Source organism: Ictalurus punctatus, chromosome 1 (assembly GCF_001660625.3).
Source record: "Ictalurus punctatus breed USDA103 chromosome 1, Coco_2.0, whole genome shotgun sequence".
Lineage (NCBI taxonomy): Eukaryota > Metazoa > Chordata > Actinopteri > Siluriformes > Ictaluridae > Ictalurus > Ictalurus punctatus.
The window spans coordinates 15,514,068-15,527,318 of record NC_030416.2 but is presented as its reverse complement, the minus strand read 5'-3'; the positions used below and the strand labels follow the sequence as shown (position 1 = coordinate 15,527,318).

At 39.3% G+C, this 13,251-nt stretch overlaps 1 protein-coding gene across 4 annotated transcripts in view; it reads right to left on the bottom strand.

Moving 5' to 3' along the window:
- Window positions 1-442: 442 nt before the first annotated feature.
- The window catches only part of ptp4a3b (protein tyrosine phosphatase 4A3b), a 29,907-nt gene continuing 17,098 nt past the window's right edge, over window positions 443-13,251 (bottom strand). For 3 of the 4 annotated variants that reach the window (XM_017472073.3, XM_017472092.3, XM_017472083.3), the window contains exons 2-6: window positions 10,601-11,145; window positions 9,772-9,864; window positions 2,847-2,977; window positions 1,487-1,561; window positions 443-1,346 (exon numbers count right to left, since the gene is read on the bottom strand). In XM_017472073.3, coding sequence (XP_017327562.1) covers window positions 1,229-1,346; window positions 1,487-1,561; window positions 2,847-2,977; window positions 9,772-9,864; window positions 10,601-10,705 — 522 coding nt within the window. In that variant the 5' untranslated portion in view covers window positions 10,706-11,145 and the 3' untranslated portion in view covers window positions 443-1,228. Of the gene's footprint in view, window positions 1,347-1,486; window positions 1,562-2,846; window positions 2,978-9,771; window positions 9,865-10,600; window positions 11,146-11,977; window positions 12,424-13,251 lie in introns of those variants that run through there. The other variant, XM_017472064.3, reaches the window with a different exon arrangement.

The following is a 13,251-nucleotide window of genomic DNA, read 5'->3' as shown; positions in this document are numbered from 1 at the left end:
ATGTTTACTCCTTTCCAGATATGTATGGCATTCAATGTGCATGTCTGCTTTAATTCCTTTTAACATTTATCCACATAGATCAACACCTAAAAACATTAACAAACAGAATAAATCACATTTAAAAAAAATTACTTTATTACTTCAATGTCACTGACCGTGAACAAAATTGGATGTGCTTCAGATTTAAAAGACAGAAAAATGTATTCATTAATTTAAAAAAAAATTATATATATATAATTTTATATATATATATATATATATATATATATATATATATATATTTCAGAACCTGAAGCAGGTTCAGTACCTGGATCATTCAGCCCCAGTAGGGTTTCTTCCCCCTATTACACATTTCAGGATTTATTCAATTCCTATTTCCATGGGTGCACAAGTTGTAGAGCAGTGAGTTGAAAAGACACTTGCAGTACATTTTCGTTACGTTTATATATAAAAAAAAAAAATTAAAAAAAAATTAAAAAAAAAAAATGGGAAGCCACAAGCAGGGTTGAAATGGAGCTTTTAACAACCAACTTGTTGTAAATCTCTTCTAGCTTAATTTTAACAAAGGTGTGCTAGTGAAAGCTACCCAATAAAGTGTGCTTCTTACCATCTAGCCAGCTCACTCTCACACACAGTCCTAGTGGTGCAGTGTTCTAATCCCAGAGTTCATATCACAATGTAAAATATATATAAGAAACCATTCTCTGCAAAACCCATTTGTGATGTTCAAAAAAGTGGGACTGGAAAGCCAAGCCTTGAAATAAAATTACATAAAAGAGAGGGAAAGAGAAAAGCTGTGCTTTAGTTAAAACTGTACACGATTAATAAGATATAAACAAGCAGTTTTGGTAGCAATCTTCCATAAGTTCATTAATGTTTGCCCTGCCAAAGGGAGTTGAAGATTATCTTTGGAGTGTCTGCTGAAGATCTTGCTGGTTGTTTATATACTGCATGTGTGTGTGTGTGTGTGTGTGTTTGTGTGTAAATATACATGTAACACCATTTGTGAGACACTTAGGATCAAGACAAATATCAAGAGGCTTGTTTTTCACAGTCCTGAGTTCATAAAGCCCTTACACTTAGGGGTCTCACATAGATTAAGGAGGGGTCAAGTCGTCCCAAATAGTAAAAGTTAAACAATCCAAATGCATTGGGTTTGTGGCATTAGTCCTGTTTCATCCACAAATTATTAATGAATTCCTTCAGTGGCAGATGGGCTGAGACTCACTCACATGAGGCAGCACTTGTTCTTGTGGTTGTGTGGGTCTTTAAAGCGCAGTCTCTGCTTAGGCCTGTACTTCTCTAGATAGGTCAGCTGCTTGCTGTTTATGGCACCCCGACGTTTTCTATTAAAAAATAGACATCAATCAAAAACAATCAATATTTAATCATTTAAATCATTCTGGATTAAACACTGGATTATATTATAAAATGTACTTCTAAGGTAAATTACAAATGCGTCATTCAATGTCTAATGTGCACTCACTGTCTGATGAATTGAATGGCATCTTCGTACTTCATTCCACTCTCTATCAGCGCCAGGGCCACCAGAACTGGAGCTCTGCAACACAGAAATGAATCACAAAAAGCCTGATGTCCTGCTAAAGAGATAAAAAAGTTCATAGTATAAGTTGGTCTCTTTCACCTAGTTATCACCTGGTGAATATGAGAATAGGTTCTGACACAGTTATCAGAGATCAAGCGAGTGGACTGACTCTATCACGCATACAAGAAATTCACTTTCACAATGAGACCTAAACCTGCTTGTAAAAGAAATTTAAAAAAATTGTGACACATGCTTAAAATATCTTGGACAGGGCAGAAGACATCTTTTTTGCCACTATGCTAAGAAATAAAGACAACGATTTCTTAGAGAACATCAAATCATTCTGTCTGATAAATCTACTTTTACCACTTGGTCCAAACCTCTGACTTTCCAGTCTATCCAGTGAATACTAACCCAAACAGGCCTCCTACAGATCAACAGCATAACAAACTTGCCCAAGTAAAGCAAACATTGGCTCTCTGTTAAGATGTGCATGGGGCTCCCACAGGGCCATCAAACTACGTCAGAAAGCCTGGTGCCTTAGAGAGTCAGCACGAGAGAGTGAGAGAGAGTGAGAGAAAGAGTTGCACAGGTGCCATGAGCTTTGATTATTTCAATGGCCAAAGTAGACAGTCGCCCATTCACTCTTAGTTCTCATCTGGGTTGTTTTGTTTTGTAATCACACTGTCCGCACAATAGCCTTTCGGCAATTTAAAGAGGTACTTAACAACAACTTCCTGTTTCATGATCAGATGAACCCCTGTGCCTCCAATAATACAATGAAATTAATATCACTTGAGTGAATCTCAGCAAGCAGTTGACTTTGGCAAGGTTTAATGAAGCTCACTGAATGAACTTGACTTGGTCCTGAGCAGGCAATTGACAGGACACTTGACAGGGTCTTGGACTGACAACTAAAAGCTATTTTATGAGAATAAGTCACAGTGTACCAGTTATCCACAGTTTGACTGGAGCTCTGGATCCACACACACCAGGCTTTCTACTAACATAACTCCAGACCAAATGGCCTTTAGCTTTGACTCAGTTCAGGATGAGAGATTTAAAGCTTGAGTTTAGCCTACTTAAAATTCTACATGGAATGTTGCTGGTATTCATGTAAAATCATAATTACTCTCCCCTGCAAATGCGATGGTTGAATTATTTCCTAACCATGATTCTGTTATCTCACATCTCAAAACGCTCTGTCAAATGTTCTGGTTTATTTGGGACTGTTTGATCAGAGAAGCCTGGGTTTTTATACTTCCGTAAAACAAAAGTTTTGTTGACCGATTCTACTAACCGGCCAAGTCCGGCCACACAGTGCACAGCCACACAGCTCCCAGGGTCTTCACAAAACTTATTCTTTAGCAGTGAAAGCCAGTCATCCACAATCTTTGTGGGAGGAGGAGCTCCATCATCAAATGGCCAGTCCTGCAGAGAGGGGGAAAAAACATGGCACTGTCAAACAATCCTTACTTAGAATATACAACTGACAAGCTTTGGGGTTTTTTTTATGGGTATATAATGTATATAGAAGGCATTTCTAAGCGATCATCATGAAGAATGGCTGAATATGGGGAAGAGAACATAACTAGACAGTATAGAAAGGAGCATGACAGCTATTATCACAGTCTGTGCTGTGGGAGCATGCTATCTGCAGAAGGAGGCCTATCTGACTCAACAGACTCTCTACTGTATCTAAATCACACCAACTAGTGAAAAGACTTTGATGACTCCAGTGCGATTTTCACAAGCTGTGCCATGGCAAACATGGCATATACTGTACCACACGCATGCTGCTGTCTCTCCCACTTCAGTCAGCACCGGCAGGAACAAGGACACCAGTGTTTAGCAGCAAATCTGAGAACTGAATCAGATATGGCAGGATGATGCCGTGCGAGCATGCTAAACAGAAACCTGTATAAACCAATAAAATGAGAATACATTCTTTACACAATCAGCACACTTGAGTCTTATTACAGGGAGAGTTGGCTGTGTAACGAATTATTTTGCATTTCTATGGTAATGCCTTCAGAAGAATGGCAAGCTGACTTGCATTCCTATTTAAGACCAGTGCTATCATTTAACAGTTAAACAGCTATTTATGATGTAATAGAAATTAAAGCATGGTGCCTAGAATTGTTTGGTAAAATAATAAAAACCATGATTATTGAGTCAGGGAAGGAAAAAACAAACAAACACTTAAATCTGATGTTCCCGAGTTGCTGTGAGTCACTCTGACAGTCCTGTAATAGTAATTCAGTCAGTGCTGCGTCGGGGGAGTTGGCGCAAAACTGGCAGGATAGTTGTACGCACACATCATATGGAAGTTTCGATATGCCAAAAGTCATCACACCCCAACTCCATGCATGAAAAAAGTCTGACTCCACAGTGATTGGCAAGAGCCACAGCCAATCAGGAGTGAAAGAATATAAACAAAGCAAATTGGAGTAGGCGAGTAAAAGTGTGTGATAGTGTCTGACAGTCTGTATTCGCACTGTTACCCAGTTGAGAAGTGGTTTAGCTAGAGAACTCACGATTGCTGGTTGGTGACTAGAAAAAATATCAGCTGTTTATGTGTTTATGATGATGAGTCTTTATTTTTCATATATACATTACAGCACAGTGAAATTCTTTTCTTCACATACCCCTGCATGTCAGGAAGTTGGGGTCAGAGCACAGGTTCAGCCATGATATAGCACCCCTGGAGCAGAGAGGGTTAAGGGCCTTGCTCAAGGGCCCAACAGTGGCAGCTTGGCTGGGGCTTTGTATTTCAAAGTCAGTTATACTAGGCAAGGGTGAGTGATTCAAGCCATCTGCTTACCTGATCTGTGTCTTTCTAGCCTGCTAACACTATCTGGGTTATGCTTTTAACATCTTTGACAGGCTGGAGAACAAAATATACAGATGTCATTTTGAAGCACAGCAACCAAACAGTGATTACTGATGCAGTAAAAGAGAAACTGAAGTAGGACGACATATTAATAAATAACTTGCCTCAAAGATTCTTTTGTGATGTGACAGGTACACTATTAAGTGTGTGGTCTGGGACACAGAATTGAATTCTTAATGTCTGCATTTGCAGTTGTGAGATTAATGAAAGTGGTTCTCCCATAAGTAGTTTACAAAGGTATTTTTTTTTACGACTAAGAGAAAAATGACAAAATGTTACATGATGTAGCTTTAAACAAAGTAGTATTTTACAACCCCGTTTCCAAAAAAGTACGCCATGTAAAATGTAAATAAAAACAGAATGCAATGATTTGCAAATCATTTAAACCCTATATTTATTTGAAAATAGTACAATGGTAAACATCAGTTGAGACTGAGAAATGATTATGATGATAATGATAGTTGAAACTGAGAAATATATGTATTTTGAGAAATATATGCTCATTTTCAATTTGATGAACATGTTTCAAAAAAGTTAGTTCAGGAGCAACAAAAAACTGGAAAAGTTGTACAATGCATAATGTGATGAAGAAAAACACCTGGTGGAACATCTCACAACTAATTAGGTTAATTGGCAACAGGTCAGTAACATGATTTGGTATTAAAAAAACAATTAAAAAAAGAGAATCCCAGAGAGGTGGAGTCTTTCAGAACTAAAGATGAGGAGAGGTTCACCACTCTGTGAAAGACTGCATATAGTTAGGCAATTTACAAATGTTTCTCAGTGTAAAATTGCAAAGATTTGGTGGATTTAATCATCTACACTGAAAAAAATTTAATATATAGTTATATTTTAGAAAAAATATTACGCACGGTTTACATAAAAATATCACGTTTCTCATCAAAATGTGATTTCATTGCTTATGCTAAACTTTATTTAAACAACTTTCTAATTAATTAGACTGAATTATGTAAAGTGAGTGTGATTCATTCACATCGTATTAACATAAACCAATTGCATCATGAAATCTTGCATGTGTGGTAGAACAGTGCAGCGGTACTGTGGCAGTTTGGTCCGATCCTCAGCTCAGGTGAGAGTGTGGAGTTTGATTTTATTCAGGCCATTAAAATCATGTATGTACAGAAACTAATTATGTTAATGTAACTCAATTCAACCACAGGGAACCGATGTACACATTTGACTTAAGTAAATTCAACTAAAGATTCAGAGAATCTACGCTCAGACACCACTGCTTTAAAAACAGAAACGATTCTGTAGTGGAAATCAGTGCATAGGCTCAGAAACACTTCCAAAAACCATCGTCAGTGAACATAGTCTATTGCTGCATGCACGTATGCAAGATAAAACTCTACTGTGCAAAGAAAAAAACGTATATAAACAAGATCCAGAAATGCTGCCACCTTCTCTGGGCCTGAACCGAAGTGAAAAACTGTCCTGTGGTCTGACGAATCAAAATTTGAAATTCTTTTTGGAAATCATGGATTTCACATCCTCTGGGCTAAACAGGAGAGCGACCATCTGGCTTGTTATCAGTTCTGCTGAAAGTTCTGGAATTCAGTTGAGCAGCTGAAATCCTATATAAAGCAAGAATAGGAAAACATTTTGCTTTCAAAACTATAGCAATTGGTCTCCTCAGTTCTCAAACACTTATAGAGTGTTAAAAGAAGAGGTGATGCAACACAGTGGTAAACATGCCCCTGTGTCCCACTTTTTAAAAACATGTTGCTGGCATCAAATTCAAAATGAGCACAAACAACAATAAAATTACTCAGTTTCAACATTTGATATGTTCCATTTGTATTATTTTCAATTAAGAATAGGGTTTAAATGATTTGTAGATTATTGCATTCTGTTTTCCATTTTACACAGCGTCCCAAATTTTTTGGAAACTTCTTTTGGGTTGTAGACTTGTGGGAAAAAACCTCCTAATGCAATAAAATGTAAACTGTTACCAGTAACTACCCACTCTGCTCTTGAGTTAAAAATAACAGTTAAATCCTGTAAGTGGTTAATAGCTCCCCCCACGTCTGGTTTGGTCACAGTAAGCTATTAATTCCAAGAGGCCATGTTGTGCTTGCTATATGCTCCGGGAAAGCAGGTCAGGCTCCAGTCCCAACTCTGCAGGCTAATTGTAGCAAATGCTTTGGCATTTTCCTTGAATCACATACCTGCTATTTCTCCAGCAACTGGACTCTCCTGTTACAAGAAAGGGAGAAGCCTTAGGCACCTGTTTCCCATCAGCAAGCGTTTCCATTTTCAAACACTCCGAGTCTCACTGTTAGACCTCCCTTCAAAAAGAATTTTTTTCAGACTCAAGGAAATGCTGACGGAAAGATCTCAGGCAATAGTTACATGTTAACACTATTGCCTATTGCAGCCATAGTCATAAATTATAATATAACTTGTAAGAGTGGGAAAGGCGAGAAAAGCTAACATGCTGAAAACAAACATGCACTTCTACTCAACACTAAGGGTCCGAGTACTATTTTTATCTTTACACTGAGAGATTAACTTTGCTGTATTTATAAGGGTTCCTCTATTTACTAAGGCTTGCTCTAGTGTTTTCCAGTCTTCAGTACCTGTCTGCAAATAGCAGCTGGCAGCCCGTCAGACACAAATACAGAGATCATAAGGCTATTCAGAGAACACTATGCCTCTTGTTAAACCAAAACATTTAGTATGCCAACACATTTGACCCAGGTAACCTCAGTTCAGACACAACTACCAAAACAATGATGCACTTGACAATATTTAAGGAGCTAAATGATACTTATAACAGTGAAAAACCCAGGACACATTCAAAGGGATTTTCAATCAAAGTTGTGGAGAACTTCCCAGTGTTCCAAAGTAATAAGTGAGAGAATACAAAGTGCAAGAAGAAGGCAGCTCACATGGTGCCTCACAGTGAACACACTGAATATTCTAGAAATACAGTAGAACGACATTTTAAAGTAATGAAGTGCTCTAGCCTGTGCAATGTTTTTTCTTAAGGTGATCACCTATAAGTTGCAAGATGATGAAGCTCTAGAGATGGCGCTAAGCTTAACAGAAGCAAAAACAAAACAATGACCTTTTATCATATTTATTTCTGTTTAGAAATTTGGTAACATTCAGCAACATAAACACTGGGTCTTCTGCCTAAGCCGTGATCAGTTCAGCTTTTCTAAAGACACAACTTGAAGAAGAATTTTTCTTGATTTTGTGTTCTCCTGACAGCACTGAGGAGGAGGAAGTTTTTTTTATAACTTTGCTGTGTTGTGTGCTTTGCATGCACCGTTTTTATTTCCTTTTTACGGAGTAACAGTAAAGCCTGGAGTTTGGCCAAACTGGAAAAATCCATCCGGAATCAAGTTAACTGCAGCTGTGTGATTCTCATCAGGAATGGGAGATGGGAGGGACGGAGAGATAGAGTAGATAGAGCAAGGGAGAAAAAAAAAAATCAAGGAAAGGGGGGAGTGAGAAAGTTCTGACGTTAGCAGGAAAAGCATGGAGGGAATCCCCTTTCAGACCAGCTGAGAGCTGCAGAGAGGTTACTTCTACTTGAGACAGGTTTTTAATTGCTTTGTACAATGTATATGCAAGATGGCTGCAGCGTATGTCTTGTGTACTGTGCATGTCAGAAAATGCTGTCTGTCTGCATTGTGTAGTGTCTGGGTAAATAGTGGGGGAAACGTAAATACCGGACACAATGTCCACAACAAACCGAAGGCACTAGAGTTAGAGTCTCGAATCTCACACGTGCGTATTATTCTACACAGTTTTTGAGAATTATTACTAACTGATTTCCCTACTATGGTTAGTTGCCCCTCATGTAGCCTTCAAACCAACCAAAACGTTTGATTTGAGCACCATCTTTAGGATCATCTAGATTAATAAAGATAAGGTCATAGTTTGCTGTTTGAGACCAACAACAATTGACAAGAATCAGAATGACAGTGGTTGAACAAGCCAAGCTCATGCATGTGTTTAACATCCATCCATCCATCCATCCATCCATCTTCAACCGCTTACTCCTTTTCAGGGTCGCGGGGGAACCTGGAGCCTATCCCAGGGAGCATCGGGCACAAGGCGGGGTACACCCTGGACAGGGTATGTGTTTAACATCTCTATGCACAATGACAAATATGTTTCCCAGAATAATTGGCAAGAAATATCAAAAAATTTAGGCCATAAGGCTGACATGGAAACCTAATCGATAGGGATGTTTTGGCTGATGATGTGTCATTCTAGTGGATGTCGCATTTAGTCCTCCAGACATACATAAGGCAGGAAGGCCAGGTTGTGAACAATACTGCTGCTGTGTCCGCACGGACATACATATTTATGAGATTAGAATAAAACCTTACTAAATACTCTTGTTTTCACACAACAAAAATTTGGCTCGTATGTATGTAATCGAGGTCATCATCAACAGGGAAAATCTGAAACCGATTTGAGCATCTACAGTCTGACAGGCTTTTAATAAGGCTTATGTTACTGTTTAAACTGTTGCCGAGACCGTATACATAGAGCAAAGTGCTCTGATGTAAACAAACTAAAAGGAAATAAGTTGTTCTTTGTCAGAGTAAGCAAAAAAATAAGCAGCTCAAGCTACTCTAGGGTGCTACAGTAGACCAAAGAATCATTAGCCATTTGTAATAGTCTGGAAATAGTAGAGGTACACTATATGGCCAAAGGTTTGTGGACAGCTGACCATTACACCCATATGTGCTTGTTGAACATCCAATTCCAAACTTAATCCCCCTTTTGCTGTTATAATAACCTCAGCTCTTCTGGAAAGGCTTTCCACTAGATTTTGGAGCGTGGCTGTGGGGATTTGCCCATTCAGCCAAGACAACATTACTGAGGTCAGGCACTGATGTCAGAAGGAGGCCTGGGGTACAGTTCGCTTTCAAGTTCATCCCAAAGGTGTTCAGTGGGGTTGAGGTCAGGGCTCTGTGCAGACCAGTCGAGTTCTTCCACTCCAGCCTTGGCAAACCATGTCTTCATGGACCTCGCTTGTGCACACAGGCATTGTCATGCTGGAACATGTTTGGTTCTCGTAGTTCCAGTGAAGGGAAATTGTAATGCTACAGCATACAAAGATATCCTATACAACTGTGTGCTTCAACATTTGTGGCAACAGTTTGGTGAAGCACTGCATATGGGTGTGATGGTCAGGTGTCTAAATATTTTGACCATATGGCGTAGTTAGCCGTTTTATCTGTGAGGTTAATTGAGTGGGTACATAGGACATGCATAATGATCAGTGTTAGTTTGCATAGGGCCGCTATTTACAGCACATGATTCTAAAGCACAGAATAGCGCTCACCATGACCGTGATGCCATCTTTCTCCAGTGGTGTCTTGTCATATGTTACTTCACATACTCGCACCACTGTAGTTGCACCATAGTTCTTCAGATCCTACAAAATGATGACACAGTTATCTTGCTCCAGCAGGACAAAACTAGTATGAAAACACAGATTAAGATCCCTTCTAGCATAAGGTTTAAGGTAATGGCCTAATTTATTTTCTTATTTATATTTTGTATTATAATTGATCATTATTAGTAGTATTATCATTTTTACTCTACCAACTCTACCTGTGTAACCTTGTGTAACCTCACTACACAAACAATAACACAATCTTTTCTAGAAAGGTCTTCATAGTAACAGACTTTGTAGAGCACTGTGACATAATAGTGAAACTTTTTAGCGCATGTCATGCAGGGATTATCTTATCCTGGTACTGTTATTGTGCTAATTGTATGTTGTTACTTGTATATGTGTGACAATATGTATCTTGTTCTGAAGTTTGTTTAATATTTAAAACTAAGGGATGGGCGATATGATAATATAATATCGATATCATGATAAACTGTATCACAATACACTTCTCTGAGATACTGTGGATATCTTTTTGGTTAAAAAACAATAATTACAATTCTGAACTCACTGAAAGCAGCAGATTTGATGTTAGAATGTTTACAGATCTTACTGTATTCAATTCTTCTTATACTATATTTCTACTGTATTGTATTGAAATTGCTCACAAACCTATCGTGATATACAGTACAACGTGTATGGTAGAAATGCCTTCTAGTATCGTGATATGATATTTTTTCCATATCGCCCAGCCCTATATTTAAACATCTCTCACCTCTATGAAGGAGCTCAGAGTGGCATTGGTCGGATTGTGCGTGATGAGAAAGCGCATGTTTTTGTAGCAGAGTTCAACAGGGGCTGGTCGATTCATCCTGGCCATGTCTGACAGCCAGGCACACTGTGGGCTGAGCCAGCGTCCTGTGGGCAAAATACACCCACTAGCAGCCCTACACTATCTGTCTGATTGACAGTGCTACTCTTCTGTCACAGAGGAACACTTCAGGAGGCTCCTGCTATCTATCAGTATGAATAAAAACTGCTGCCTGTTTCTCTGAAACACTAGTAGGATCAGACATGGGCCGGAGCAGGGTGGAGCACTGTCCAATAGCCCTGAGCCACAGCTCCCCTTAACCCATCTGGTGTCTGGTGAGATCAGGAGTCAATAGGGCCGGAGCGAGGCAGGCAGTGAAGGTGTTTCAGTTCAGCGGGACAGAGACAGGTCAGTATCACCTAGGTTCAGGCGTTACGATGTTGGGCGTGGCAGTAGTCACCGCTGCCCTGCAAGAACTCCATCAACATTAAAGGGGATGAGGAAAAGATCTGCAGGAGAAAGAAAAAGAGAGGGCTCCTTGTCAGTGACATGGATTTATACAATATATAATTGTCTTCATAAGTGTGTGTGTGTGTGTGTGTGTGTGTGTGTGTGTGTATGTATATGTGTGTGTGTGTATATATATATATATATATATATATATATATATATATATATATATATATATATATATATATATACACACACACACACACACACACACATACATACATACACACACACACACTTGTGCCAATTATTGCATACCCACTGACCCAGTATAATAGCGCATAACATTTTGTCTAGCTACCACAACAAAAAGTCTTGCATTTGCATAGTTTAAATGTTTACTCCATTCAATAACCATACCATGCTTAGAACACAACACACAAATCACCCAACTTTTCCAAGGCAATTTAGTCGATCCTGTGTTTTTCAACACAAACTGCATGATACACAATGTTAACAGTTTGCAGATAACTGTTTGCACTGGCTTCTTCCATCCAAAACGGTTGTCCTGTATACTTGTATATTTCTGCACTTTTCTCACGCTGGTGTGTGTATTGTGCTTTCTGTAGTCCTGTGCACTGTGCTGCTGCATCAAGTGTTGCACACAGGTCCTGAAGAAACATTTCCTTCCAATGTATACCAGATACAGTATATAGAGGAATAGTTAGGCTATATTACAAGAATAAAACCTGCTTGACTTGACTTGACTTGTGGACAAAATTCTAAAAAAAAAAAAAATTATAGTATAGTCTCAACAAAATCAGACATAAAACTAACAGGTTCTAGATGTTTCGAAGTGCAGAATGAAATGTGGGGGGAAATCCTGCTCACCTGGATTTAGCTTCTTGAAACAAAACGGAGAAAACGCTCCAAACGACTGGCGCCAACACGAGTGTCTTTACAAGGAATTACCACGTCAAGGCAAAGTAGTAAACCGAAATGTCAGGGAGGAAAATCAGCTCGAGTTTCCCCTCGCGTTTGCCTTCTTGTCAGCTGCAGAGTGCAGAGTGAGCGGGCGCGCGCGTTACTGCCCTGAACCGGTCCGAGCTGCCCTGCTCGCGCGTATGACACTGACAGCGCGCGCTGCTAATGTCACAACCAAAGGCACTCTAATGCTCTTAGTCCGAGTGGCAGGTCTCCACCGCCCCCCTTTCTCTCGCTCCCTTTCGACCTCTCTCTCCACCTTTCTCTCACTCCCTTTCGACCTCTCTCTCCACCTTTCTCTCACTCCCTTTCGACCTCTCTCTCCACCTTTCTCGCACTCTCTTTCGACCTCTCTCTCCACCTTTCTCGCACTCTCTTTCGACCTCTCTCTCCACCATCCTCGCACTCTCTTTCGACCTCTCTCTCCATCTCCGGCCGTCGACAGAAGGTGGAAACGGAGAACTGATAAGCGCTAACAAAGCGACAGATGTTAAATCACACCGTTTTTACAGCCAAACAGCACTATTCTGTTCACACTCGTTCTCTCCCCTTTCTCTCACACTATATCTGGGGATCTCAAACTTTTTACATTTACATGTATTCATTTAGCAGACGCTTTTATCCAAAGCGACTTACAAATTAGGAAATACAAGCAAAGCAATAAATCAAGCAGAGAACAATACAAGTAGTGCTACTATACAAGACTTATAATTGAGTTCCAGAAAAGTAAAGTGCACTGATTAGAGGTGTAAGAGCCAGAGTAATTTTTTTTTTAAATAAATAAAGGATGATGTGGGGTTTGTGTTTTAGGGGTTAGTTATGTAGTTAGTTACGTTTGTAAGTCAGGGAACTCTTCAATTGTTTAAAAAAATAAAAAATAAAAAAACTTCAATACAGATTACCAACCAAAAAGAATCTGCACATAATTTGGACATGTTTCATTTCTTTGAAACTTTTCAGTCACTGAACCCATTTCTACCAGTGTAATAAAACTAGAAAAAAAAAAACAAAATCACAGACCCCCTGGCTATACTTCACAGTACTCTGGGGAACCATCGGGCCCACTCTGAGAACCAAGGCTCTTTATATTTAGAAATGAAAAGGAATACAGAGACTGTCCATTAAACATTAAGCATGTTGGATTTCAGACATGCAGAAACTGGGCTTTTCCTATAACTAAT